The following is a 26660-nucleotide window of genomic DNA, read 5'->3' on the forward strand; positions in this document are numbered from 1 at the left end:
AAACGTCATCAACTCAAGAGAATTGTATCAGTGAAAGACTCACCTTCAAGCAGGTTGCTCTGTTGCAATGAGATGCCGCAATGTGCTGAAGTGCCAAGTCAAAGTCAAAGCAGCATCTATGGATAGAAAGGGCCTTGACTGTGTTGTCTGCTGTTTGGTACTGGGCACAGTGAGAGTGAACCAAATAGGTGTGGGTCAGAAAACCAAAACAATGAGCCGAAAGAGGCTAAAACTACAGAGTTGGGTGACAAATCTTTTCTAGTTCATCACAAAAAGTCACGTGATCCATTATTACCAAAGCATATTATTGTAGGAGCTTTATATATTGTTGTAATGAAATGGGAAATCATCTTTAAATGAACAGAGACATTTTTTTAAGTAAATAAAACCTGTATCTAAGAAGTAACTTCAAACTTCAGTTATCAGATAAAAATAAAAAATAGAATATTTTTGCTGAAATAGAATGGAGGGAAAGTAGAAATGCTCTCGAAATAAAAATGAAGTGGATAATTTTTTAACTGACTGCTGGGAGGTTTGGGCATTTTTATCAGCTGTGACAGCTAAAAAAATAAGTCATCAACAATAACAGCCTTAGTCAGGTATCAGTAAAGTTTCCTGGCTTTATCACTGTGTGTGTGTGTGTGTGTGTGTGTGTGTGTGTCTTTAATGGGTGTAATGGTTTGCTTTTGGTGGAATTTCCTGTGGGGGGAAAATATTAAGCAGACGAGAGGTCACACTTTCAAAACCAATTAGACATGAAGTTGTGGAGTTTTTTTTTTTTTAGTTTTAATTGGAAACATGTTGGAGGAGAAAAGTGGGAAAGTTTCACTGTGAGAAAATCTGTCTGCTGTTAACCCGGCCTCAAGTCAAAATATGGCATGAGTGAGTGTGTATATATGTTCTTAGATGTGTGTGTGTGTGTGTGTGTGTGTCCTCTCTGAAGCGATGGGAAGTAACTAAGTACATTTACTCACATCTATGAGTTGTCAGCAGTTCCACCAACGAGACATTTCCCCTCTAAACTGTTTGAGGCCCAAAGAGGTTTACCTCCAGTATTTCACAAAAAAATGAAAGATTAGAGAGGGTTAGGGTTCCTCTCCCATTAATCATCTCATGACCCCTCACATTTGTCTAGCTCCACCTCAAACCAGCTACAACAGTAAAATGCTGCTTACACAGAAATAATAATGTGATTCAATATATCAGACACAAGGGCAATGAATACGTTTGTCTTTGATAGTGTTTTGGGAAATATAGTAGATAGTACTTCTCTTAGGAGTTTAAATGCAGGACTTTTATTTTTATAATGTTCTATTGGTACTTTTACTTTAGTAAAGAACCTGAGAACTTCTTCCGCTTCTTCCTTTTTGTAGGAGCCATTGGGTACAAATGATTTTATCAGCCTCTTAAAATTCGGTATACAAGTATATAATTTGGTTTTACAAGAAACAAAAATAAAATGTCAGTAACACTTTACATACAGAAATACATTTCATCAGCTTAATAGGTGAGATTCAACAGCCTTTTTCTGATATTTCAGGTTTGATTTAGGTTTAAAAACATCTTGGTTAAGGTATGTTTATCAACTGTCACATATAGACATCTTTTTAAGCATCTACAGACAAGCAAACAGCTGAAATGTTACAAATCATAAACTATCTGTAGGCATACGATCCAAATAAAGTGTTACTGTATGTTTTAAATGTATTTTTGCTGCTTGTTAAGTTTTGCGTGGAGGACTTGATAGTTTCCAGTTCATTAATATCACCATTGTGTGAAAGATGTGTGGATCTGTGGTGTGTGGATGTCCATGTGAAACTTGCCTGATGAGTTTCACAGAATAATTGTGGGAAATTGCATCGATCCCATGGCGTCACGTGTGTACTGTATCCACAGTAAGAAGGCAGTACATATTTGAACTGAACTTTATTTAACCTGCAGCACCGACGACGGGTCGGACAGCTTCAGTTCACAGCTCCACTGTGTTCATGCTGAAGTTTGTTTTTTCTCCCCTGAACTCTGATGAATTTCTGAGGTGAACAGAAACAGAACAGAGCAGGAACATTTCATTTTTTTTGATATTCCAAAAAGTTTTACTCTCTCTCAATGAAATGCGCTCGTCAATAAAACAATTGTGTAATAAATGGAAACTCAAATAATGATGTCAACTTGGATGGCCTGACACAAGAGTCATGTTTTCTATGAGACCATCAGATTAGATCATCTGATCAGAGATCAGGTCAGAGGGAAAGATCAGGCAATTAATTTACATACTCTGTTACATGCATTGAAGTTCAGAATTTGGAAGGCTTTGACCACAATGATCAGCCTCTCTTCTATTTAATTTGAGGTTCTTTAATGAAGAAAACAATTCGGTATTCTAGGGATCAGACTGAATAGAGCGTCAGAGGACGTTCACATTAAGTTGAACTTCTTTATCTTCCCCTGTCAGTACATTTTAAATCATAGGGTGTGGCCAGCATGTTTTTCCAGGTCTACTTCAGGTTTAATTAATAAATGGCAATATTGTCACACCAGGAGCTGAGCGCTCCACCAGTGTTTTAAATGTGGAGCGTCTCCAAGTTCTTTAACAGACACATTTCTGGAAGTATTTGTTTGTTTTGTTGAAATAATTTGCTGCATTTCTTTAACGAGAGATGTTATGACAGATCGTTTGTGTACTTTACTAAAGTGAAAGTACTAATATCACACTAACTATATACTCTAATACTGTACTCCTTTGCATTAAAAATGTTAGTAGTAAAAGCAAAATTAGGAAAATGTATTAAAGTATTAAAAGTGATAATAATATTATTTTAAATAGTTTTAATAAATCAATAAAATAATAAGAAATGTGTATCTGTATTGAACAGTTAATATGAGCTAAAGGAATTCGCATTCCTTCTCCTGTGTTGTACGTTTGTAAAGAAAAGAAAAGTAACAAGTAACAAATGAATTATGAATTCATTGCCATTGCCTTATACATGTATACAGTGAATTTTAGGCTTTAGAAATGCTAGACCCAGGACATAAATACAATAGAGGGGGAAAAAAGCTGCTAGTGAGACAGTCCACTCATTGGCTCGGTGGACATTGGAGGTCAGAGGTCACCTCTATCATTGCCATTTACAGAAGACAGCACTGACTGTGCCAACCAGCACCAGAGGTAACAACTTAGCGAACCGAAACGAAACTGGTCATTTTATTCATCATGTGATTGTTTCTGTTTGTTTTTGTTGTACTTTTTTGTCGACACACTCACACACACTAAGACTCACACACACACAGACTGTATGTGTGCGTGGTTGTGTAAATACATGAATACCTGCATGGTTTTCATTTTCACAGCTCTTCGACAACTGAGGAAGCTCCATCTGCTGAGGAAGATTGTGTGATATGACCAAAAGCTAGTCACATCTGCTAAATGGACCTTGAGGTGACACTGTTTCGCCGATTTCACTTTGATGTGATTTAAATCTTTTTCCTCAAAATGTGTTTGTCTTGAAGTGATGGATGCTCTCTGTTCTGTCCTCACGTGAGCATTAAAAGTGTGTGAACTGTGCAGGAAGCATTCAGTTATCGCTCAAAACAAGTTTTACAAGCTGGAATTCACGTAAAAACACACGTGGATGATAAGATATTAGAGGAGGATTTCATTAGAAACCTCAACATCACATTTCTTATTTTGTGTCTCTCTTATTTTGTTATCTTCCTCTCCTCCTCCTCTCAGTAGATAGATGAGTTGGGAACATCTGTTCACCGTCAGCACTGAGGGCCCAGATGTCAACACACACACACCCACAGATGCAGCAGTGTGTGTGTTAACATGTTGTTCTACATATGATAACACGTGTCGTCTGTCTGCAGTTGACCTCCAGCTGGTTTTGTTCTCACTTTACATTCACATCAACCACAACTTCCACAGTCAACGTTTTAGTTTTCATTTTGTTATTGGCTTTTATTAAGCTTTTAGCTAGTATTATAGTTTTTAATATTATAAAATATATTTGTAATATATTTTCTTTTTTTCGTTATTGAAATTATTTTTACTACATCAATTCATTTACATATTTGCAGTTTTGTAATAAGGGACATTATAAAGTATAAAGATTATTGACTAATATTTTATCCTACTACTCCACTACACGCAGCTATAGTTACAATCAATTGTAATCGATTATAATCAGCTCATAAAATATAACATTTCTATCAAAAAAATACATAATGTAGTTGAAATAAGACGCTTACACGTAATCATGTGTGAGCAAATATCTGCAGTCCTGCAAAATCAGTACTTTTACATATAAAACTTACTTATATAATACATACCTATACTTGTAACTTGTATATAAGTATTTTTGACTTTGTGGTACTAAACAGGAGAACAGTCTGTTGAAAAACATTTTAAAAGGTGAAAATTAGTGTGTCATATATCAGATATTTCATATTTACATCTCTTGCTCTTAATAAGCATTCATGTGTAGTTATTTTAAAGAAAAACATCAACCAATCAGAGCAGAGAGTCCAGAAAAGTGTATTTATCTATGCGGAGAAACGAACAGACATGCTCGGGATTTAAATACATTTTTTGAGCTTTGATTTAAATAAAATACAATTCGGCTTTTTGTTGGAAGTTATAATTTGAACCCAAAAAACAAAATTACTAAAAATGATTCAAACAAGAATAAAAATGAAATATATCAGTGTTTACGTTATGCTTGAACCAAAGCAAAGATAAAGGATTAGAAAAGAAATTCTTTATTTATTCATCAGTGGAAACATCTCTCCTGTGGCACATTAATCGTTTTAAATAAGCAGAAATATATTAAAGATCTTTATTATAAAATAACAAAAAAACAGCAGATTTTATCCCAAAATAATTTATTACAGACAAACACAGTTCAGTCCCCAGAGTTGTCTCTGATGATAAAAAAATAAATTAATGTCTCACAGTCTCTTGGGTCAGAGGAGTGTTTGGAGGTTTTTCTGAGGCTACAGCGCCACCTGCTGTCAGATAAAAAACCCTCATCAGAACACACACCAACTCATCAACACAACTTCTAATAACTTAGTAACATTTTATTTCCTCTTTTTTCTTCAGATTTGAAATATGTCACTTCAGGTTCAATAATGCTTCAGATATGACTTGTACGATGCTCAAACAATCATATTAAAAAAGGACCACACAACTGGTTTTGGTAGTGATAAAACTGTTCATCACATACAAAACCAGGGGAATGTTACTTTAAACAAAAGTTTCACGTTTCCAAATGACCACATGTGGTTCTTAATCACTGCTCCTCTCCATACCTAGTGGATTTTGCAATTTTGAAGAATCCCCACTTTATTTATCTCATTAGTTAACTAAACTTTAAAAGGTCATGTTTGCACAGAACAGGGTGGTTTTGGATTTGGTCTCAAATTTTTCACATAGGAATCACATTCAAAGGAATCATTCCAGGACCTGTATGGACAGGAGGACATTTTCCTTCAAAGTTTTACTTTAAAGAATGCTGACTGAGAATTATTAAAAATATTACAGCACATAACAAACATAAAACTACACTGAAACACACAGAGCGAGAGAAGAAAAGAAATCACTTCAGCACACAAACACAACAGAAATACACAAATAAACAACCAGCATTCAGAATTAAAACTCTTAATCTGTATGCAACATAACTTCATCTGGAAAACATTTAGATATCACCAGGTTTCCCAGTTTTGAAACTGACAGAATGAAGTAAGATGTCAAAATACAGCTGAATACATCAATAAATAACTAATGAATAAATAATATAAGAGTAACAGAAATCTAAAGCTCTGTTATATAAGCACGAAGCATGGAAAACAGAAGTAATGTGTGGCAAGACCCAAAAAAAAGCTAAATTGGCTAGCGAAAGAAAAATAGAAGAGGAAACTAAATGATGTTGTAGTTTATTTAACCAACATATTGCTGGTAAAGAACAAAACCAAAAGTTATTTCACTGACTGTTTGGAGGTTAAAGTAAAAGCTTCATTTTTTATTATTATTTTACTAAGCATTGTTATTTAATGGTATACTCTGCTATAATTTTGACTTGTCTGATAAGTGTTAAAGAAACACTTCGCACAGAAAATGGGTGAAAAATACACCTATGAACAACTCTAAAGCTTACTAATTAAAAGGTTCAGTGTGTCAGATTTAGAGGGCTCTATTTACAGAATATGGCAAAAATTGAAAGAAGAATTTATTGTTTCCAGACCATGAAGATGAGGATAAGGCAAGGTGTCTGCAATGAGCAACTACACCATTAGATGCTTCTAAATCCTACACACTACTCCTTTAACATGGATCTCATTTGTTGGCACACAGAAGAAATATATAAGCACATAACTTTCCTTCAAAATGTTTTAACACCTGTGTTTGTGCACAGATTAAACAATTGTACCAAATGTAAGAGCTGATAAAGTGGAAAGTCTCAGAGGTTTTGTTTACACACAAAAACACTTACATGATTGTGTCAGACCTCCTGAAGTGGTTTAAAGACTTTAAAGACTAACATGGAGCAGTCAAACAGCAACAGCAAAATCTGAAGGGAATGAAGTTCTGGATGCAAACATACAAAGATTTGGCACTGGGCATTTTTGTCTAAATGCAGTCTGAGAGGATAAATAATGACTTGAAATGAACCTGCTGCTGACAGCTGTTTACCTGCAGTCTCAGGTGTAACTGTCTCTGATTGGTCAGTTCCAGCAGATGTCAGAGATTCCCTCTGTCTCTCATGGCATCCTGTATCTGTCTATTCAGCTCAGCGATGATCCGGTCATCATGGGTGTAGACTCCGGTCCTCAGCAGAGTGTCTCTCTCCTCCAACAGGCGACTCAGGTGTTCGTCAGCGCTCTCATTCACACTCTGAGGGGGGGCAGGGCCACTCAGGGATGAGGCTGGGCCTAATCTGTCCTCTTCCTGCTGTTTTAATCTGAGAGGGCAAATACCAAAAACTTGTCTTAATTATCTGTGAAGATGTATGATTTCCATTCACCAGTTTCAGAGTTTGAAAATGATGATCGGACATCATCGCCGTCATCACCTGTTGAGTTCGTTCCTGATGTTGTCTAGCTCCTGTCTCTCCTGCTGGACTGCCTCTTTCTGCTCCGTTGCTAGGTAACGCAGCCTCATGGCCTCAAGCTCCGCCTGCTGCTTCTTCAAACGCGTCATGGCATTTTCCTGCTCCCGCTGCAAACACACACAAAGACACGAAGTTGTTACTTTCACCCAAATTTGTGTTGGTGTTACAGTATCATCATTCAATGTCCTGACTGTGTGAGAGTTAAAGAACTTCACTTCGGGGCCATCATAATGATTTCAAACATGTTTGACTCTCACACACTGAATCTAACGCAAGTCTTGACATCCTGCACTGGTCTACAGATCAGATCTGAACTGAGAATATTTAAAAATAAACCTCTGACCTCGGTGCTGAAATGTGTGCATTTAGATGCCAAGAAACTGTTTTACCTCATTACCCAGAGTAGAGTTTGGTGATGAATTTGTCTGGTTTCACATTTTCATAAAACCTCCCTGAGAAAAATGCTGCAGGACCTGAAGAATTCACACGGAGACCAACACCAACAGGATGAGAACAGAAAGAAAACTTCATAAAAACGTCTAAAAAGTCGTATTTCTTTTAGCTGCTCGGGCCTCCAGCACAGATGGGCCAGACTTCCCAAAATTACCCATAATACCAGTCTGGGCTCTGTCTACTGGCTTACAGCTGGACATTAATAAATCAAGGAAACGGTCTGAGGAGGGAAAACACAAACACTAATCTTTGATAATAAATCAATAAAATGAATACAATACAAAGGTTGCAGTTGTTTGTCCGACAACCTGTTGGGAAGATATGATATATTTGTTCTTATGATCAAACTCCAATAACTTCTGCCGAGGTTCTCTGCTTCAACGCAGCCAATAACTGCAAAACAGACAAGACTTTGAGCCTGGCTCAGTTAGTTCATATCTAGGGCGTCACTGCTCCATTCAAGCTGGACCCAAAACAGAAGTAAGAAAAATATACACCTCGTGAAAAATAAAACAACATCAGTATTTTACTTAAAGTTGAAAGATGCCTAGCTGTGTACTCTGTATGGATGAGCTTAATAATGGTGATGGCCCACTGTCACCACTCAATCTGACATCCGTAGACAACAATACAGTGAATATCATCACTATCATCACTATTCAATGCCTGACCGATCAGCTCCCATAAATGTCTTTCCTCTGTCCCAGCAGTCATCAACTCCGGTTTGGTCAATATGAACTGCGATGTCCAACCTCCCTCTCGTGATATTTTCTCATCCATCTCTAACTAAGCTGAAACAGTGGAAACTCATTCAAACTGACATCGTTTGAGTGAGGTGTATTTTCTTTCTGTCAGCTTTGAATGAAGTTAGTGTTATGATGTTATGTCTGGTAAAATTACAGTCCATGGTTTCTGGTAACAGAGCAACACAGCTGCTGCTTCTGGTTATCAGTGGCCAAAACAAGCCCCTTTGTTAAATACAAGACCAGCAGACTCACTACTGTTTTTGGATATTAAAAAAATGATACAGGTGGCATTCTACTAAATTTTTTTACTTAATTTTGTAGTTGAAATAAAGGTTGGGAAATAAAAGTTCAGTTTATAAACTCCAAAAAATAGAAGACTGCTAACAGCATCGATCGTGCTTTTAATTTTATGGATGATAATTGTGCACAGGAAGACAAAACATATTCATTTTGAAAGCAGTCATTGTTGCAACAGTGCACTCTTATTACTCCTAAATATTTTCTCATGGACTGACACGTGTTGGACGAACAGACTGACTAACAGACCATCACCATCATTCAGCTGCTTTACTAACGGAGCAAAAATTGAAAACATGCCAACCAGCAGACTGCAGGCAGTGGGAAGGTGATTTGAGAAGCTGGAATCTGTCTGTGTGTTCTGGTGATACAGAGCAGAACGACCAGCCGGCTGATTCTGGATGGGAAAACTAACATTTTTACAACACTGCCTGACACACATGCACATAAACACACACATAAACACACACACACACACACACACACACAGGGAACGCTACCATTTTCACACGGCTGATCACCTCACCTCCTAACAGAAAAAACACATTCACAGACGCACATGAACACACACACACACACACACTCACACACACACACACACACTCTCATGAACACATCATTCACATTCTCTCACACACACACACACACACACACACACACACACACACACACACACACACACACACACACACACACACACACACACACACACAGATGGTGTGTTGACACAGGCTCAGCTCTCTGTGGACCATTAACAGTCTGTATTACAGGCAGTTTTAAGGCTAATTACTACAAAAACAAACATGCTAAACATTTTCTCTGGTGCCCGCTGCCAAGGACAATCTGAAGCAGAGTCATGAAACAATCAGAGGACGAGGTGATACTGAGGCCTCGACGGGGGGGGGGGAGAAGGAAGAAGGGGTGAATGAAAAAAAAAAAGCTACTAAAACTCAGTACCCTGAAGCTGATATTTTACAGTTACATCATGAATCACTCAGCAGCTACAGCTGAGGATGAAAAAGTGCAACAGTTTGGTCCAAAAACTGACAACAATAAAATATTTGCTGCATTTCTGACTAGAAGAATAATTTTGGACCAAATGAAACAAACCCGAGGATAATAAGAAATCAAAACAACGGTTAAATCATTTCACAGAGACAAATCGTGGATTACCAGAACCATTCGGGATGCCATAAACTCACACATTGCAGCCTACAAATCAGTTCTGCAGTCTGGCAACACAGACAGTCGCAGGCAGCAGCCTACACTGTGAGAAGAGCAGTAAAGGATGCAAAAAGTGGACAGATCCTCAAACTTGCTGGTGTTCACAACGTGCCTCGCTCAGACTGTCACACCCATGTGCTTTAAAAAAGTCCACCATCATTCCTGTATCTAAGAAAGTAAGTCCAGCCTGTCTGAATGACTATCGTCCAGTGTCACTTGTCACCTCTGTAGTGAAGAAATCATTTGAGCAGCAGGTCATGGATTACAACTGCCCCTCACTCCTACCAGGTGAGTGTACCTCATCCACTTTCATCGTTTACATCAGAGCACCCCAGGGCTGTGTTTTGAGCCCACTGCTGTACTCCCAGTATAAACACCTTTGTCAACACCACTGTCAAGTTTGCTGACGACACAGCTGTGGTAAACCTGATCACTGAAAACAATGAAAAGGCCCATCTGACGGAAGCAGAGAGCCTGACCCACTGGTGTCAAGAGTACAACCTCCAGCTGAACGTCAGCAAGGCTAAAGAGATGATAGTGGAATTTTGGAAGAAGCAGGGGTGGAACTACATCTCCTTAATGTCAATAGGCTGTTGGTGGAGAGCATGGACAACTGACTCTATGGCGACTAAGTCAAGATAGAGAGGATTTCACCTCAGATATTTGAGGAAATTCCATGTACTCCCCCACCCAAATAATGAGGAATTTCTACTCCTACATCAAGAACATCCTGACGAGGAATGTCACTGTCTAGCATGGAAACAGAACCAAACAAGTCTTCAAGGCCCTGCAAAGGGTGGTTCATTGAGCTGCATGTACAGTAGGTGGTGCTTGTCATAATGGTCTTTCAAATTCTCTATAACTTGAATCCAGGGTGAGACTCCTGTTAACGCTTTGCGTCAAGTATAAACTTTGGAAATGCACTGGACTGCTAAAAGAGGTCAGGGCCTCCAATTTGGCTGCAAGACAGTGTGTTATGTCCGTGGATGTATGATTTTTGGGATGGATGACCAGAGAATGACTTCTCCTCCCCCAGTTTACCCTCTGTCTTTTCTCCATTACTTGCCTTTACTTTCAGGGGTCAACATTTGGAGCAGCTGTGGGAAGACGTCATACAAACACTCACAAGTAGACACTTTTCTCAGCTCAGATGCAGTTTTCAGAGCAGCTCACCATCTGTGGAAGTTCAGCGGGAGTTTTTCACCACCGCTGTATGAGGTTTTTCGGGAATGTGATGGATAAGACACAAAGAAGTTGACTGGGACTCATATTAGAGATAAATGAGTGTGGTTATGCAACAGCTGAAATCACAGAAAAAGATGTATAAATATTTAATGTCTGTATAGAAGTTCTGGTAGCTTGACACCTGAGGGGGTTCAAGGGTAGTTTTCCAGCTCGTAAAGTGAAATATTAAGACAACTTAAAAGAGGAAAAGTAAAACATGTCAGGACTGTATTTTGTTTTATTAAATCAATTTAAGGGAGGCCTTTATGTTCTATTTGTATTACTTTTTTATTAGATTTGTCCCACACAGGGTTAAATAACTTTCCGCTAGTACTGTATCTACACTAACTGGGTGGATGCAGTGTCTGAAAGGTTAAGATCAGTATTTTCAGGATGTTCTGTTGGGTTTTTAGAGTGATAAGAGATAAGAGACACAAGAGTTACAGAATGTGGTGTTTGTCTGTGATACAGGCCACTGGTCTGTATGAAACACCTCTTAATATATATATATAAATTAAAACCACAGACTCTACTGCTATATTCGTTTAGTATTCTTGGACAGATACAAGGTACTGAGTTTCAATAGCAAGCAAATAGTTTTGTTGGTGTCGTACAAGAAGCCAGTTCTTAATGTTAAATGCTGTCTGAACAAAAGCAGCTGTACAAGAACTTGAATGAAAATGTGTATTTCGTTCAAGAACAACCTGATAAAATAATGAATAGACAAGTCAACAGTACGACTTGGCATTCAATGTCAGCCTTCACAATAGACCGCAACTAATTATTATCTCCATTAACAATTATTCAATAATTTGGTCAATTTGTGAATATTTAGCATTTTTGCTTTAAAACTATTTAAGACCTGGTAGTAATGGAAGGCCCCACCAGGACATTTTTTAAATGCCAAAAATAAGGCCAAACATTGAAGCACCTCTGAAGAGAAAGGCAAACAAAATGGTGGAAATCACAAAATCATTAAAGGGGCTAAGACCACAAGCTGCAAAGTTCTTCCAACCAAGTCAAACTTCCAGATTTTTTTTTGTAAAGCAGCTATTTATGCAAAATAGAAAATAACAAACTAGTTAAATTATTTAGACTGTGAACATAAAAAATCCTCTCAAGTCCTTTAATTGGTCATTTTAAAGTTTCGGTGTAAAATATTATCATGGTGCAGCCTCTCCCTGCTCTGTCAGGTCCAAGCACCTCCACACACAAGCAGCGAAGTCATTAGGTTAGTACACAACACAGTAAAACAACACGTTGGCATTAAAAAGAACATGTACTTTTGAATACTTCAGTATTTTTAAAAGTACTCTAACACTTACCTTAACTTTGACTGAACTTGTATTGGTGTAATATTTGAGCAGTAAGTATGTATACTTTGACCAAAGTGCTGGTGATATGTACTATGTCCACCTTCAGTCGGTGCCAGTTGTGACCGTGTGAATCATGCAGGAAAATACACTAATCCTTCAATCTGAAGTTTGTGTTGGAGGCAGGTTCCCACTGTGGCCCAGAGGAAAGATTTTATGGGCTTCATGCAAGAACAACTTACGGACAGATTTGTTTTTAATAGGTGATTTAAAGGCGTTGAGAGCTTTGTTATCAACATTAAGTATGTTAAGGTGTTAGACTGATTTGTATGGGGCCATTATCTTCATCCCCGGGGCCGCTGTAGGGTACTGTAGTCCCTGCCGTCAAACAGCCTCGTTGGTGTCTGAGGAATGGAAGTGGACGTAGATAGAGGTACGGAGACAAATCTCCACGCACATTTGCATAATGCCACATGCATTTGCAGATCTCTGCCTCTTGTTGCTCTTTTTTCATATTTCGAAATATGATTACACGCACATGGATTCTGAACACACTTTTGCAGGTTCCTTTACATGTTCACACATCTTAGTATGCATTAAGAGATTCTTTAACACATTTTCAACTTCTCACACACAGATTGAGATACAGTGCTTCAGTTCACATTAGGGCAGCAGATTTTCTCTCAGAGGTTTCTGATTTGGTAAACTGTTTTGTAATGATGGGTTATGTGACTGTTGGATTTACAGATATAAATATGTTATGAATTCTGTGGTGCTTTCTTTACAGCCTATAAAAATGACTAAGTTTAGTTGGCTTTCCCAAACCAACTTTTAAAAAGCCAAATTTAGTTGCCTGACCTTCTACTTTGGCTTTAAAAATACCAAATTTAGCCCCCCGGCTCAGAACTTTAATCTCTTTGTCCCAATATTTTTGCTTTGAAAAGACCAACTTAAGCTCCTTGTCCCAATATTTTGAATTTAAAAAGGCTGAGGCTAACTCTCTGATCTAATACCTCAGTGTTGCCTGGATATTAATTATCGCTCTGCTTCTTCAGCCGCCCGCACCTCCTAGGTTGAAAAGCACATTATTCCTCAGACAAGAATTTTTATGATCTAACTTGAGCTAAACAGCACGCCATGCGAGGCGCTGAGAGGAGAGAATAAATAGGCGAAGAGAGGACGAGAAAAACCAAACAAGCACCGGCTTTAAAAACCACAGAGTAGCAAGACGGATGGTCATGTAAACACAGGCCTGATATTTTATAAAAAGCGAGAGTGTGACATCTGAATAGTTAGCGGCTGGCTAGCTTATTGCTCAACACAATCCCAGGGATGATTAATAGGCAGGGGTGACACACAGCGCCGAACCCCCTTAGAGCTGCATAAATCACAGCGTGTTTTCTTTACAATGATGTGGCACTTAGAGAGGGGAGTAAGGAGGAATGGGAGGGGTGAGAAGGACAGAGAGTAAGAGGAAAAGAAAAGACAGGAAGAGAAGAGAGAGACTGAAAACAAACGACAATGACAGAGACTGGGAGACAAAAAGGAGAAAGGGAGTTTTGACCTGAAAGAAATGAGGTGTGAGATGGAAAGGAAAATGAAACAAGGAAAGAGAAGTGAGGAAGGTGAAAGAGAGGAGAAAAAAGTAGAAAAAGAAAGGAAGGAAGAGGAAAAACTGTTAAAAGAGAGTGGACAGGAGTAATAAAGTGAAGAGTGAAGGAGGGAGAAGGAGTGAATGTCAAAGAAGAGAAAGAAGAGGTAGGAGAAGAGACTGAAGGGAGAGATGGGGTGGAATGGAAGGCAGAAAACAGAAAGACGGGAAGTGATCGATGCAAAGAGAGGACAGAGAGAGACAGAGAAAGAGAGGGAAAATGTAAGGTCCACTTTTCCAGCTGGTTAATGTCAGTAACAGTTATTAGTTTGTCAGATAAGGTCTTGTGAGTGTGTGTGTTTACATTAGTCTTAGGCTGACTAAAGCCCCACTTAGTGCTGTGTGTATGTGTGTGTGTGTGTGCATATGTGTGTGTGCTGTTAAAACTGATGGCTCTCACACATTTCATTGTCTACTTCACCTCAGCTAAATATTTGGCTCTGGTGTAAAAACACACCTCTCTCTTTCTTTTTCAGTCTTTCATTCTGTTCTTCCTTCACACACACACACACACACACACACACACACACACACACAGAGGGTTTTTCCACGGCCCGGGTTGGCCCACTTTAGCCAAAACAGGATGACGTGTGTTTCCACTACAGCCTCACTGCAGGGGATGGCCGAGCCGAGCCGTGCTGTACTGTGTTGTGTTGTACCGAGCCGAGCCAGCCGAGCTGCTGTGGTCCTGCTTGGTATCAGAGCCTGCCACTGCCAACATGTGAATGCACTCAGCTGTGTCCTTGGTAGCTAAACTCATGTGTGTCAGTTGGTCTTTTTTTTTTTAAGTGTTCAACTCTCAGTCATTCTCTTGAGTTCCTGTTAGGCTTGGGCTGACATAAATGCCAGTTTAATGCTAAAACAAAGCCTGGACCAGACCAGTAATACTAGATTTTACCACTAGGTGTCACATGTGACTCAACACCTCCCAAGTGGAACATAGTGAAAGACATGAATAAGAGTGGCGTTGCAAGTTTTCTACAAGCAAAGTGAGTTGGTGAGCAATGAGATGACAAACTAAATTTGAAAATATAATATTACTGAATACTACTACTACTGGGAACAGCCTTTACACTGCTGCCCTTACATACATCAATCACCTAACTGCATACATACTGTACTTGTGTACGCATGTTTGTAGACGCTCCCACAGCCACTGTATGGTGTCAGCTGACGGACGAAGGCTGAGTTTCCTCTGCTTGCTCTGTATCTTTAAACAGAGCCGTTAAATGTCCTAACACTGTCAGCTTGTCTCCAGCAGCAGATTAAAAAACCTCATCCCACCACCGAAAAACTACTATTATCTGCTGTAAAATATGACTGCTGTCAGGAACCAGAGGCCTGAGCTTGGCTTTCCTTAAAGACAAACAAAAACACCTGCAGCACCAGAAGTTCCAGTGGATGGCACTGTCCAACAAGACACAACTTTTCAGTTTATCTGGACCTGCAGTACAGTGAAAGATCCTGCTGTTGATTTTAAAATGGAGCTAAGCCAGTCTCTCTGTTAGTGTTATACCACTGTGAAAAACAGGAAAAGTGAACCCCGTGGTTTCAACAGTTATGTCGGCCTATGCATTGGAATCAATGATCCACTGATCAGCTGTTCCTGGCGTCTGTTGAAAGATCCAGCATTCATCACTAGTAACAATGTTTTTGTGGGGAGTAGTAAAAAAAAAATTCCAAGAAGGATGCGACAAAACATCCAGCCACCAAGCCAAGAAAGACTTTGAGAAAATCAAAACACTCTCAGACACTAAATACACACACCAGGGGATCTTGACCACAAAGCCTGGCTTGATGTTTGGCTGATTGTAATGCTGTCACTCAACAAACACACACAAAAACACACAGATGTAGGCAAAAGGAACAAAAAGACCCTGCTGGGATTTATGTCTGAGTAGCCAGAGAACTCTCTCTCACTCTGTACTGTCACTTCAGTGGAGTGAGCATTTCTTTCACCTAACGTTAGGTATACTAGAGAGCCCGTTGGGGTGAACTTCCTTCGTTGCATGTAGCCACAGATTTGAAAAGCCAATGCCACCAAGACAATTAACGACAACCACAGCTTGTAAATGCACCACTGTACGAAAACTCTCTGATGACAGGGCATAAATGTGAATCGTCCCTGCAAAGTTGCTGCTCAAACTACAAATGATGCTGAAGCACAGACTTCATAGACCTCAGTTTCAGACCTTAAAAGTTAACCTACTTAAATGGTCATTTTTCATTGAAACAGTGAGTGGGGAATTTGACTGTACATGCCCCTGTCTCTAGATGAACAGTACCTGTTTGAACCTGGCCAACTCTTTTAAGGCTCGCCCCCACTGCTGCTTGTAGTGCAGCTTGGACTTGGTGGTGGACTCCAGCTTCCTCTCCAGCTCCACCTTAGTAAAGACAGAGCAAAATGATCAGTCACACACATCTGAAAAGCTCTAGGCAGTTAATATTATGCCACTGTAGACAACCACTGTATGCCACTGTGTGCGTATCCTTAACCTCTAACAAACAAGTTGAACACATTTACAATGATGATTTTTTAAAACATTTTTACATCCACATTTATATATGATTGAAAATAAATACTAATTACCTTGATAATAATGACATGAAAAACCAGTTGATTACCTTCTCAAGAGTCAGAAGGTTGATCTCTGACTGCAGTCTGAACTCAGGTCTGATGTTCTGTTGTTCTCTGTAGAGCTGGAACTCTTTCTCCAGCTGCTTGTACCGAGACTCCCCATCCGCAATCTCAAAAACAAAAAATAAAAGAAGTTATTATTTTTATGTAACTGTGAACATCACTCTTGCACAAACACGACTCCTTTCTCTCTACCTGCTGCAGCAGCCGGGCTCTTTCCTCCTCCATCAGCCGGACTTTGTCTCTCTCCAGCGCGACCCGGTGATCACAATCCTGCTGCAGCCTCCTGCTGCTCTCCTGCAGCTCCCTCTGGGTCAGACTGTGCTCTGCCCGCAGATCCCTCTGCAGTCTCTGGGTCTAAACATGCAAGAAGAGTCATGAAACACTGTAAAACACACATTTAAACACTTTACTGTGCTGCATTTTGTAGAGAAAATTTTGTTATACTTTAATAAGAGCCCAATTAATGACGGATTTCATAACCGTCTTTTACACAAGAGCAATTAAAAAATCTAATTGCCACAAAAGTGAAAAACTTAGGGTATATTTCAAGCACAAATAATAAACATTTTGTGTTAATTTGTTATCTTCGAAACACTGTGTAACATCTCATCATCACAATGCTGTTTGAAGTGTCACAGGTGAGTCTGACCTCCAGCTCGGCCTCAGCCAGCTGTTTCTCTCTTTTCTCGAGATCCGACAGAGTCTTCTGAAGCTGCTCCTCCAACATATTGTACTCCACCTCCTACAAGCAGATGGAGATTTGGAGATAAAAACATGGGCAGTCATTATTTGAAAAATAGTTTTTGTCCCTTATTAAATTCAGATTAAAGTTTCTTGTGAGTCTGTACAAATAGGAAATCTTTGTGACATTGTGTATGTCTGTAAGTAGCTGTGAACTCTCCACCTTCTTGTTGACCAGAGCTTCTCTCTCTCTGTCTCTTCTCTTCCACTCCTCTGCCAGAGCCTGCATGTGGCTCAGCTCCTTCTTCCTTAACTGAAGCAAACAACATAATTTGATACACAGAATACACAAACACACACACACAAATACACACAAACACACACGTGTTTACCTGATCATCAAACAGATCCTCCTGCTCCTCCTTCCACAGCTCCAGCTCCAGGGCTGTACGGTACTCCAGGGTGTCCCTGGGGGCAGCTGGAGCCGTGGGGCCCAGTGAGGTGCCGCAGGTCAGGCTGGAAGCAGCAGGTCTGGGTGCTGCAGGATGGGAGGGCAGCTGTTTGGGGACTGCAGGTTCAGTCTGATGGCATATGAGGACAGGGAAAATATTAACAAGTACACTCAGTTCATTTTTAATTTTAATTATACTGAAATGTATATACCATCTATGTATATAACAATAGTAGTCTCTTTTTCCCTCCTTTAGCAGCAGTGTGTAAGTTTATGGCATCCCCAGTGGTTCTGCTAATCCATGACTTCTGATTGTGCAATGAGTTAACTGTTGTTTTGGGTGAAGTTGCTAGTGGACAGTGGTGTCCTGAACGTGATCCAGACCGAGTCGTGCAATACAGACTGCAGGGTGGCCTCAGATATGAGACATGCGTTTGACAGTGTTTACATACTTTGCCCCTCGACAAGATAGCCGTGTGGTCACTCTTCCTGAATGCTGGAAAGGTGTGTAGATGTAATCAAGAGTGTTTTTTTGAAATCTCCAGCAACAATGAGCCCAGCAACAGCAATAAACATGTCTGTGAGCAGTTCAAAGATTTGTAAAGATCTGACAGGGCAGCTCCTGTACTTGTCTGAGGTAGGATGTAGACGGCTGTCATGATGTCTAAGGTAAATTCCTTATAATGTTTCCTATGTTCCTATTCATGTGCAGGTCAGATTGGCCAAAACACATAGGAAAATCAAAGTGCTGTACAATCAATCAAGTGTCAATCAATCCAATTCATAAATGCCTGCACACACACAGAGCTGTCTCACCTGTGAAGACTCAGACACGATGACTTCTCTGGCTTTGACCAGTCCCAGGTCCTCCAGTGTTGCCACATAGCTCAGCTCTGCCACTTTTTCACTGGGGCTGACAGATGTTGACACAGTTGTTGAACAGTGAATAACAAGCACCATATGATCAGCCTGTCAGTCAGTGATGTTTCCTACCGGTGTGTTTTGACCACAGGGATCTGGTCCTGATGAGTTTGTCTCCAGCTCTGCTCTCCCGTTGATGCCAGTAATCTGCTCCTCTCAGAGCTCAGCAGGTGAGACAGCTGGATTGAGGCTCGTCCTATCAGCTGGTCTCTGCTGGTGGAGTCTCTGTGCCAAACCTCCACCACCAGAGGAACTCTACAACACACACGCACACACTTTAAACATATTACATCACACTACAGGAACAAAAGACAGCACTGTGACTGAATGTTCACAGAGACTAAAATAATGTTGACAGACAGTCCTACTGCACCACCTGCTGGACAAAAGAGTTAATTTTCTTCTTCCTGACTATACGTGCAGGTCAGGACACAGCATGTGTTCATAATTTGAGCATAAAGTATGTAAGGACACAGCATGTGTTCATAATTTGAGCATAAAGTATGTAAAGAAACACGTTTTGTGTGTGTGTGTGTGTGTGTGTGTGTGTGTGTGTGTGTGTCTACCTCAGGAAAGTGTCCTGTAGTTGTTGTGGCAGAGCGGCAAAGTCAAAGGCGCAGTAGGACTGAGGCAGAGACACCTCCATGTTCCTCTGCACCTCCACAGGAGGGTTGGTCATGATGGGAGCTGGACTGCCAAAGAATTGATACGAATACCTGAAATACAACAAAGAAACATAGAATTATATATAGTGCATCAAAACAATAACAAAAGACGTAATTTATTAATATTGTGAATTTTTAAACAACCACCACTGGAAATAAAAAATGAAAAACTATCTGACGTTATGTATTAAAGTTTTATTTTGATTCTTTTTAGTCACATTCACAGACTTCCTTCCTCATTTTTTCATTTTTACTGATAAATAATAGCAAATAACAGCAAGAAGGAAATGCACCATTACCTAAATAAAATGATGGAATTCTCTGGGTTTGTTTGTTGGAAAGATTTGGGATAATATAAGTACAACACTCAACAAAATGAATCACCTCGGTGTAGCTTTTGTGATGAGATGCACTAACTCTTAACTAGACATCAAAAGAGGGTGAAAGTAACCATAATGTTATGTATGTTATGTTGTGTCTGAACAGTGAAACTTCACATGTATATAATGACTTTCTGTCTGAAAAATTCTGTCACTGCTTATGGCTGTGACTTGTCTTTCACCTGAGCATAGCAGCAATGGGGTGCGTTAGGCTGAGGCTTCCTAGGCTGCGCAGGTCCAGAGAGAAGCAGTAGTGATGGGCGGAGGATGGGATGGACACTTTAGGAGCAGAGACACTGACAGATGATGCTACACCCTCTGCTGTAGGTTCAGTCTGAATCTGCACCTGCACAGGAACTTCCAAATCTGCAGCTGGACACACAAACAAGCACATTTTTGCTCCTCTTGGACATCCAAGTTCTGAATTAATCAAACTCCTTGTGTGAAAATAACTTGTGGTATTTCCAGCCTCACCTGCCTGTCCTGCTTGCTTTTTACTGTGTTGAAGCTCTTCCAGCAGACTCTCTGCTTCACTCTCTGTATGAGAGGAAGGAGGGGGAAGAAGATGATCAGGAGAAGAGTCGGGAGGTTTTCGGACTGGAGATGAGCTTTCAGGTCTCTGTTCAACAGGAGGAACAGAGAAAGGGACAGAAGACCGAGGATAGGACTGTGTCTGAGGTCCACTGGCTTCTTTAATCCCTACAGACTGAAGAAATGACAGCAGGCAATACTATCAGTCAAAATATGAGAGTGCATAAACAACATAACTCTAAAACTACAGCAGGTGCTCTGATTCTGATTAAATGACCACATTTAATCACAGCTGAACTCTTAAATACTTGTTTTGAGTCAAACCAAAACAATTCCTTGGTGTGTGTACCTGTGGTGTGACCTCTTCCCTCCGCAAAGTAACAGCCACTCCTACAGTTGGCTGTAGGTCGGCGGGTAGAGTCGGCAGAGTCTTTTTGATGCGTTTAGGAGGTTGGAGTACAAATGCACCCTCCACCGTCGCTGCTTTGCTCTCCAGATCCACAGAAACAGCAGCCAGAGCAGAGAGAGAAACATCTGTGCTGCCCAGAGAGTGATTCCCACAGCACAGGTGGATCTGAGGACAAACAGGAACATATGATGGTACATGGCCATGTAGTAACTAGAAGAGTAAAAGAGTTATATTATAGCCATAGTAAAAGAAAATAAGAAGAAAGAAATATATTCCTAAAATATGCTTCTCTTCCACTGAAAAACTTGCAGCACTGTGGAGATCTTGAATTTCCTCAGCCACCTGAGGTGATATAAGCCAAGTCCATGTCAGGTCCTCAGAGATGTGATCTCCAAGGTACCTGAAGTTGTTTACTTTCTCCACCAGTGTCCTGTAGATCCTGAGTGGTGTATAGTGTGTAGGGGATTCTCTGCTTCTCACCATCTCCTAGGTCTTCCAAACTGTTGTCTTTACCATGATGACAGTACCTCCACCTCCTCCAGATAACCCATCTTGTTGTTGCTGGAGTTCAGGTCCTCTACATTGTGTTTCATGTGTCTTCTGGTCAGATTAATGCAGCGTTAACTAGACTATATATTTTAAAGATGACACTGATATTTTGAGGAAATGAAAATCGCCATCACCATCAATTCTTGATGAGTTTTTGCCAGTTCCCATCATACTTGTAGCAACGGCTGCCAATTTTGAGATTGTGAGATGAGGTCAATCACATGCTATTTGGACTCGCTATTTGGACTGAATTGCTTAAGATTTGAGTATCTGGTGTGACTATGAAAAGAAAAACGGTTCCCAGGGAATTCGTCCAGAGTTTCCACTAAACCCACTGTCTGGAATACACCCCAGAAATACTTTGAGCAGAATGTGTTCACATATTAATATCTGTCGAAGTCACATTGTTTGTGATTTGTTGTGCATTCAAGCACAATATTGTTTTTTTTTTTCATTTGACTAATAAGTTTTTTAAAACAGTGTAAAACAGCTGATGATGATCTCCCCTCCTGTCTTATGCGACACTGACTCTCACCTGTAAACTGGGCTGTTGAGACAAAAAGGTTTGGAGGATCTGCTTGCTGCTGCGGATGCGCACAGAGGCACGCTCCGGCTCGAAGTCAGGGCTCAACAGGTTGTGGAAAGGCTCACTGGTGATGTCGTTGCTCAGTAAAGAGTAGTAGAAGAAGAACTCTGACCCTTCTGCTGACAGTTTCATAGTACTGGGGATCAGCTTTGGGAAACAACAAGAAAATACATTTGGTTGGTTGGCTCCAATAAATAACAGCAATTTATATTTTCACTTAAAATATCAAAGTGGTGTGGTAATTCCATTTAGCAAAAACAAGAACTGCTGATAAATGTGCTTCATGTTTTCATTTAGCATTTATTTTACCGTTTTTATTATGGTTCAAGTAAAGTTCTCGGTTGGTGAATAGTGGAAAAAGCAACAATGGCAAAAACACTGAGAACAAATAAGTGAGAGTTTCCAGCCAGGAAAAAAAACTCTGCTTGGTAACAGCTCAGGTTGGACTCAATAAGAGGTAAATGGTTAGAGGTCCTCACCTGTTCTAGTTTGGTAGCAAAAGCCACAGTAACAGACAGAATGAACATGTCACGGCAGTGATCTGCAGGTCCGACTTGATGATAACCCTGGTCTGGGATCAGTGTTGCCTCCAGGTTCTCTGGGAGCAGGTCAGTAACTGCAGGAGAACCTACAACAGCAGAGAGTTAAAATAAGAGTGATAGGGAAAAGAAGAGAAACAAGAGCAGAATATGAAACGAAAAGTTCATGTTCAGTACACCCAAGTACAGCAAGAAATATTCATTTCCAAACTTTTCAAAACACTCAAATCATATTGCTCCTATTTTCTAGAGCCTGAGCAACACGTCAACATGGCATATCCAATAGTCAGATTTAGGAGACTCTACTTTTATTTTCAAACATCAATATCAAAACCCAGTATCGGTAAAACTTATTGAACCTGAAGTGAACCTGGGTCTATACAACTACAGAAAACACTGATGAGCACAATAAATGTTTTAACAGGTTGGAAACCTGGAAAGTTGCAGCAGTGCAGCCCAGTGCGAGGTGAAAAAGACAGACATGCCAGATATTTCTCAGGGTTTTAGCTCTAATAAGGAGTACAGATAGCTGAGTACACAGCACATACACACAGTTTTCTTGACATAAAATCCATATCGTGAGATGTTAACACAAGTCACATGCTGGCTAATAAATGGACCAAACACTTCAGCATACAGCGATTATATTTAAAGCTCTCATAGCCCAGAACTATTATCACATAAGAACTTTAAAGAATTTCACTGTGTGGGATATTAAGATAAACTAAAACAACTGTAACTCATTAGAGTAAACATTTTCACTTACTAGTTAAGTTTTTCTTATGTGTGCTGCCTGTGATTACATCTAGAAATGTGTATTTCTGTATGTCCAAAATTCTTTAGTATAACACCAGTAAGGGTGAAGGACAAAGCGAAAAATCATTAGCACTCCTTTGTTCAATTAAAAGTGCACATGACAGAGATTTGAGGGATCTGGATCATTGCAAAAATCTGAAAATATCACAAATAATATGGTAACAGGTAATAAGAGTCCTGTATGACAGAGTCTACACAGTCATGTACGCCATAAAATCAAGTATGACACAACACTGACAGCTTACCAGAGAGACAAAGCGGACAGACTGCCGACAAAAAAAACAACAAAAAAACATTTTAATCAGACAGATTACTGCTGAACATTATTAATTTTATGCACCATAATGATTGACAATATATATAGCCACATACAGCCATCAGCTGGGGGCTCAGTGCCTTGCAAAAAGACAGCTTATTTATTCACTTTCTTGCTGCTAGACTTCCCAGTTTGAACCTTAATCTCTACGTTGTGGAACTGCTTCATGTATCAGCGATGAAGAGCAATTTCATGAAGTTATATGAATAAGATACAAGAGATGAGAAAAACACTGAAATGAGAGCAGCACAAACAAACAAGCAGGACTGATAAACCGGCTAACCTTTCCGGGGCGGGGCCTTTTTGGCTTTGAACCTATCAGGAGAGGGTTCAGAGGACTTGGTGTCGTTCTCCAGCACCATGCTGAGAAGGAGGGCTGGTCTCTGTTTGGTATATTTACTGCTCAGCAACGGATACCAGCGAGGCTCCTGAAAACAAATCTCATCTTTACATCACTCAAAACAGGACAAAGTATAGATTTTTACTGACCATAGTGAGCAGACACTGGATATCACTGATGATGAATTTCAACATGTCACCCAGACAGACAGAGAAGAGGTTTACCTGTTTGACCTCTTGTACAGATCGGAGATCCAGGACAATGTAGCCAACACTCTCTCTCATCTTATTCACAGAGTCAATAGCAAAACACTGAAGCTTGATGGGAGTTCTCTGCAGTCTGAGAGGACGGGGTCGACAAGATGCGTCAATATCACACAGTTTAGTTTAGTGCATCACTTTAATGACACTGTGAGAGAGACGCTTTACATGGCAACAAATATAAATGCAGGATAACAGTTATTTCCTTGCGGGTTTCTGTACATCACAAACAGTGGTTTGTATAACATAGTGCTATAATCAAACAAATCAGCCAATTACAGCTGAAACAAGGAGTTGATTAACTGAGTGGCTAAACAAAAGTAAATGATTCAGCCGTTAGTTTGATAATTGATTAATCATTTAGGTCATTTTTCTGGTAAAAATGTGAAATATGATGGTTCTAGCTTCTTCTTTGTTAATGAATCACTTAATCGAGACAAAAATAAAGAAATAATTGTGAGCTGTAGCACAATAGTCAATCATTAACCAAATCTACTGGTACTTTTTGAGACCTGTGTTGGTGCAGCGTCCTGCGGTCGAGCTCCCAGGCGAGCTCTGTGCTGAACTGTGGCTGATCTCTGTGCTCCACTGGGTCTGTGGCCAGCTGTTCACCGTCAAAGCTCGCCTGCACCACTAGACTGAGCCGGGGACTCTTTGGGAAGTGGCGGCCTGTGGAAAAGAAAGACATGATGAATCAAACACAGAAAGATAGACTGATTTATTTGTCCAGCAGTATCAAAGTAAACCCCCATATTGACTTCTCTTCAGAAGTCATGCCCCCCTCTCTGTTTGACATTAATAATGAGAAAATCAAACATAATGCAACAGCTGAAAAAGTTCATAACACAGACTTTAGGATGATATTCACCTACTGTATATCACAACATCATTACTGCTCATATCAAATCATGTGCATTATAAGATCTGACCTGTGCTGACTATGTTAAGTCTATATAACTAGCACATTACAAACAAAAAACAACTTTTTTGTACACAGGTCAAATAGTTAGTGGATGTTCAAATCTGACAGTGTACAGATAACCAGCATTTAGCTGGTGGCTGCTCTTAAATGTCTCTCCAGCTCTGGACGTGTTGCTGTGGGTGGGTTTAATGCCCAGCAGCAACAGGTTGCTTTTTAGACAAGTTACGTTATAAGTGACACTCGTGTAAGTGCAGTCAGTATTAAAAACAACGCCACACACTGGTAACGTTGACATGTATTGAGTAGTTTAGTTAAACAGGTTGTAATCTGCTTAACCTACCTTCCAGGATGGACACAACGATCAGAAGTTGGTCTGTCTTCGAAGCCATGGTGACATTTGACAGCTTTCAAACTGCCAAGCTCCTGTTTGACACCTCGGTGTGACTTGTGGGTATAAAAGTTGTTCACAGTAGAGACTGTGTTTACTCTGTGGCTGTCTGACGGTTGCAGGCAGCAAACAACCGCTTTGTTGTCAAGCTTTGGCGCCACCCATTTTGTTTTAAAAGCGGAAGGGATGGCGAAGACAGCAACTGTTCAGCGCCTCCTGTCGGTGGGAGGTGGAACAGCAGGCCGAGGACAGTATTACTACTGACTGAGCTGAATTCATGTTATTTTATTAAAACATGGCATCATAAGATGCAGCAGTTTTCCGTTTGCCAGTTTATTTCTTTTACAATTTTTGTTACTCTCCTAAATATATTTGAAAGCTTTAGATACTAGTTACTTTGAAATTTGTAATGGTAATACAAATATAATATAGCAAATTAATTATGATGTATTATGTATCATTATAGATTAAGCAATTGGAATTATATAAATAATTAGAATTGGCTCCCACGAAAAACAATCCTATTGTACAACAATGTGTCTTTGTCAATGTGTTTTTGTTCATTGTCAACAACAGTTATATACTGACTATAGTATTTAATCCACAATGTAATGATGGAGGAATATTGTGGTGGTTTTATATTAAAGTACTTTGGCAAAAGCCACATTTTTTAGTTTCCTGGTGTCACTAAAGAGAAAACTCCACAGCAGAAGAATATATATAAACATCCTTTAATCATGATTGCCAAACATATGAATTAAGGCATATACAGTATAAAAAAGCAACAGCAGGTTTCATGTCTATACGATTTCAGTGTGTTATTAACTGGATACACTGGGTGGATGAACTGAACATACCAAGCAGCCTTTATAAGACAACATTGTGTCTCCCAAAAGATGACAGCATTTTGTAAACAGAGTTCATAGCACTATATTCAAGTAATAGAATGATCACTGATACTATGCAGGTAAGATGTTGTGTAAGTGAGGCAGAGCTGCTGATAGACAAGGTTGGGCCATTGGGATTTTCCATCTTGTAAATACTTGCACCCCACACAAGGTGAGCATTGCATTACATTATGCTACATTGGTAGAATGTGAAGAATCAATACACTCAACTTGGGAGTGTTGTTGCATTATTAAAAGATGTTGATTGTGAATCAGTCAATCCTAAATTATACATTTAAAGAAAATATTATGTTATAAAATTCATAATATTCATTTTTATTTGGATGTTTGCTATGAT

At 39.7% G+C, this 26660-nt stretch overlaps 1 protein-coding gene across 4 annotated transcripts; it reads right to left on the reverse strand.

Annotated features, from left to right (window-relative positions):
* Positions 1-4554: 4554 nt before the first annotated feature.
* Positions 4555-25613, reverse strand: cep120 (centrosomal protein 120). 4 transcript variants are annotated; one of them, XM_027278151.1, is made up of 21 exons: positions 25368-25613; positions 24618-24774; positions 24070-24184; positions 23789-23933; positions 22314-22462; positions 21784-21981; positions 20640-20864; positions 20234-20465; positions 19942-20131; positions 19281-19430; positions 18787-18969; positions 18610-18706; positions 17735-17923; positions 17566-17655; positions 17311-17403; positions 16854-17015; positions 16646-16768; positions 16306-16404; positions 7074-7219; positions 6695-6962; positions 4555-6589 (listed from the first exon to the last, which is right to left on the reverse strand). In XM_027278151.1, exons 1-20 carry the CDS (start codon positions 25414-25416, stop codon positions 6743-6745), a joined length of 3012 nt encoding a protein of 1003 aa, XP_027133952.1. In that variant the 5' UTR covers positions 25417-25613; the 3' UTR covers positions 4555-6589; positions 6695-6742. The 4 variants fall into 4 exon arrangements, 3 of the variants coding, with proteins under 3 accessions (XP_027133952.1, XP_010748776.3, XP_027133953.1); XR_003462310.1 differs by having other exon boundaries at positions 4561-5007; positions 6495-6962; XM_027278152.1 differs by having other exon boundaries at positions 4561-5007.
* Positions 25614-26660: the final 1047 nt, after the last annotated feature.

This window comes from Larimichthys crocea, chromosome III (genome assembly GCF_000972845.2).
Source record: "Larimichthys crocea isolate SSNF chromosome III, L_crocea_2.0, whole genome shotgun sequence".
NCBI lineage: Eukaryota > Metazoa > Chordata > Actinopteri > Sciaenidae > Larimichthys > Larimichthys crocea.

Coding starts and splice junctions, on each gene's coding strand:
- cep120 (XM_027278151.1), bottom strand. CDS start 25,416: ATGGCTTCGAAGACAGACCAACTTCTGATCGTTGTGTCCATCCTGGAA. Junction 23,934..24,069: donor CTGTACAAGAGGTCAAACAG/GTAAACCTCTTC, acceptor ATTTGTTTTCAG/GAGCCTCGCTGGTATCCGTT. Junction 17,016..17,310: donor TGGCTGAGGCCGAGCTGGAG/GTCAGACTCACC, acceptor TTGCATGTTTAG/ACCCAGAGACTGCAGAGGGA.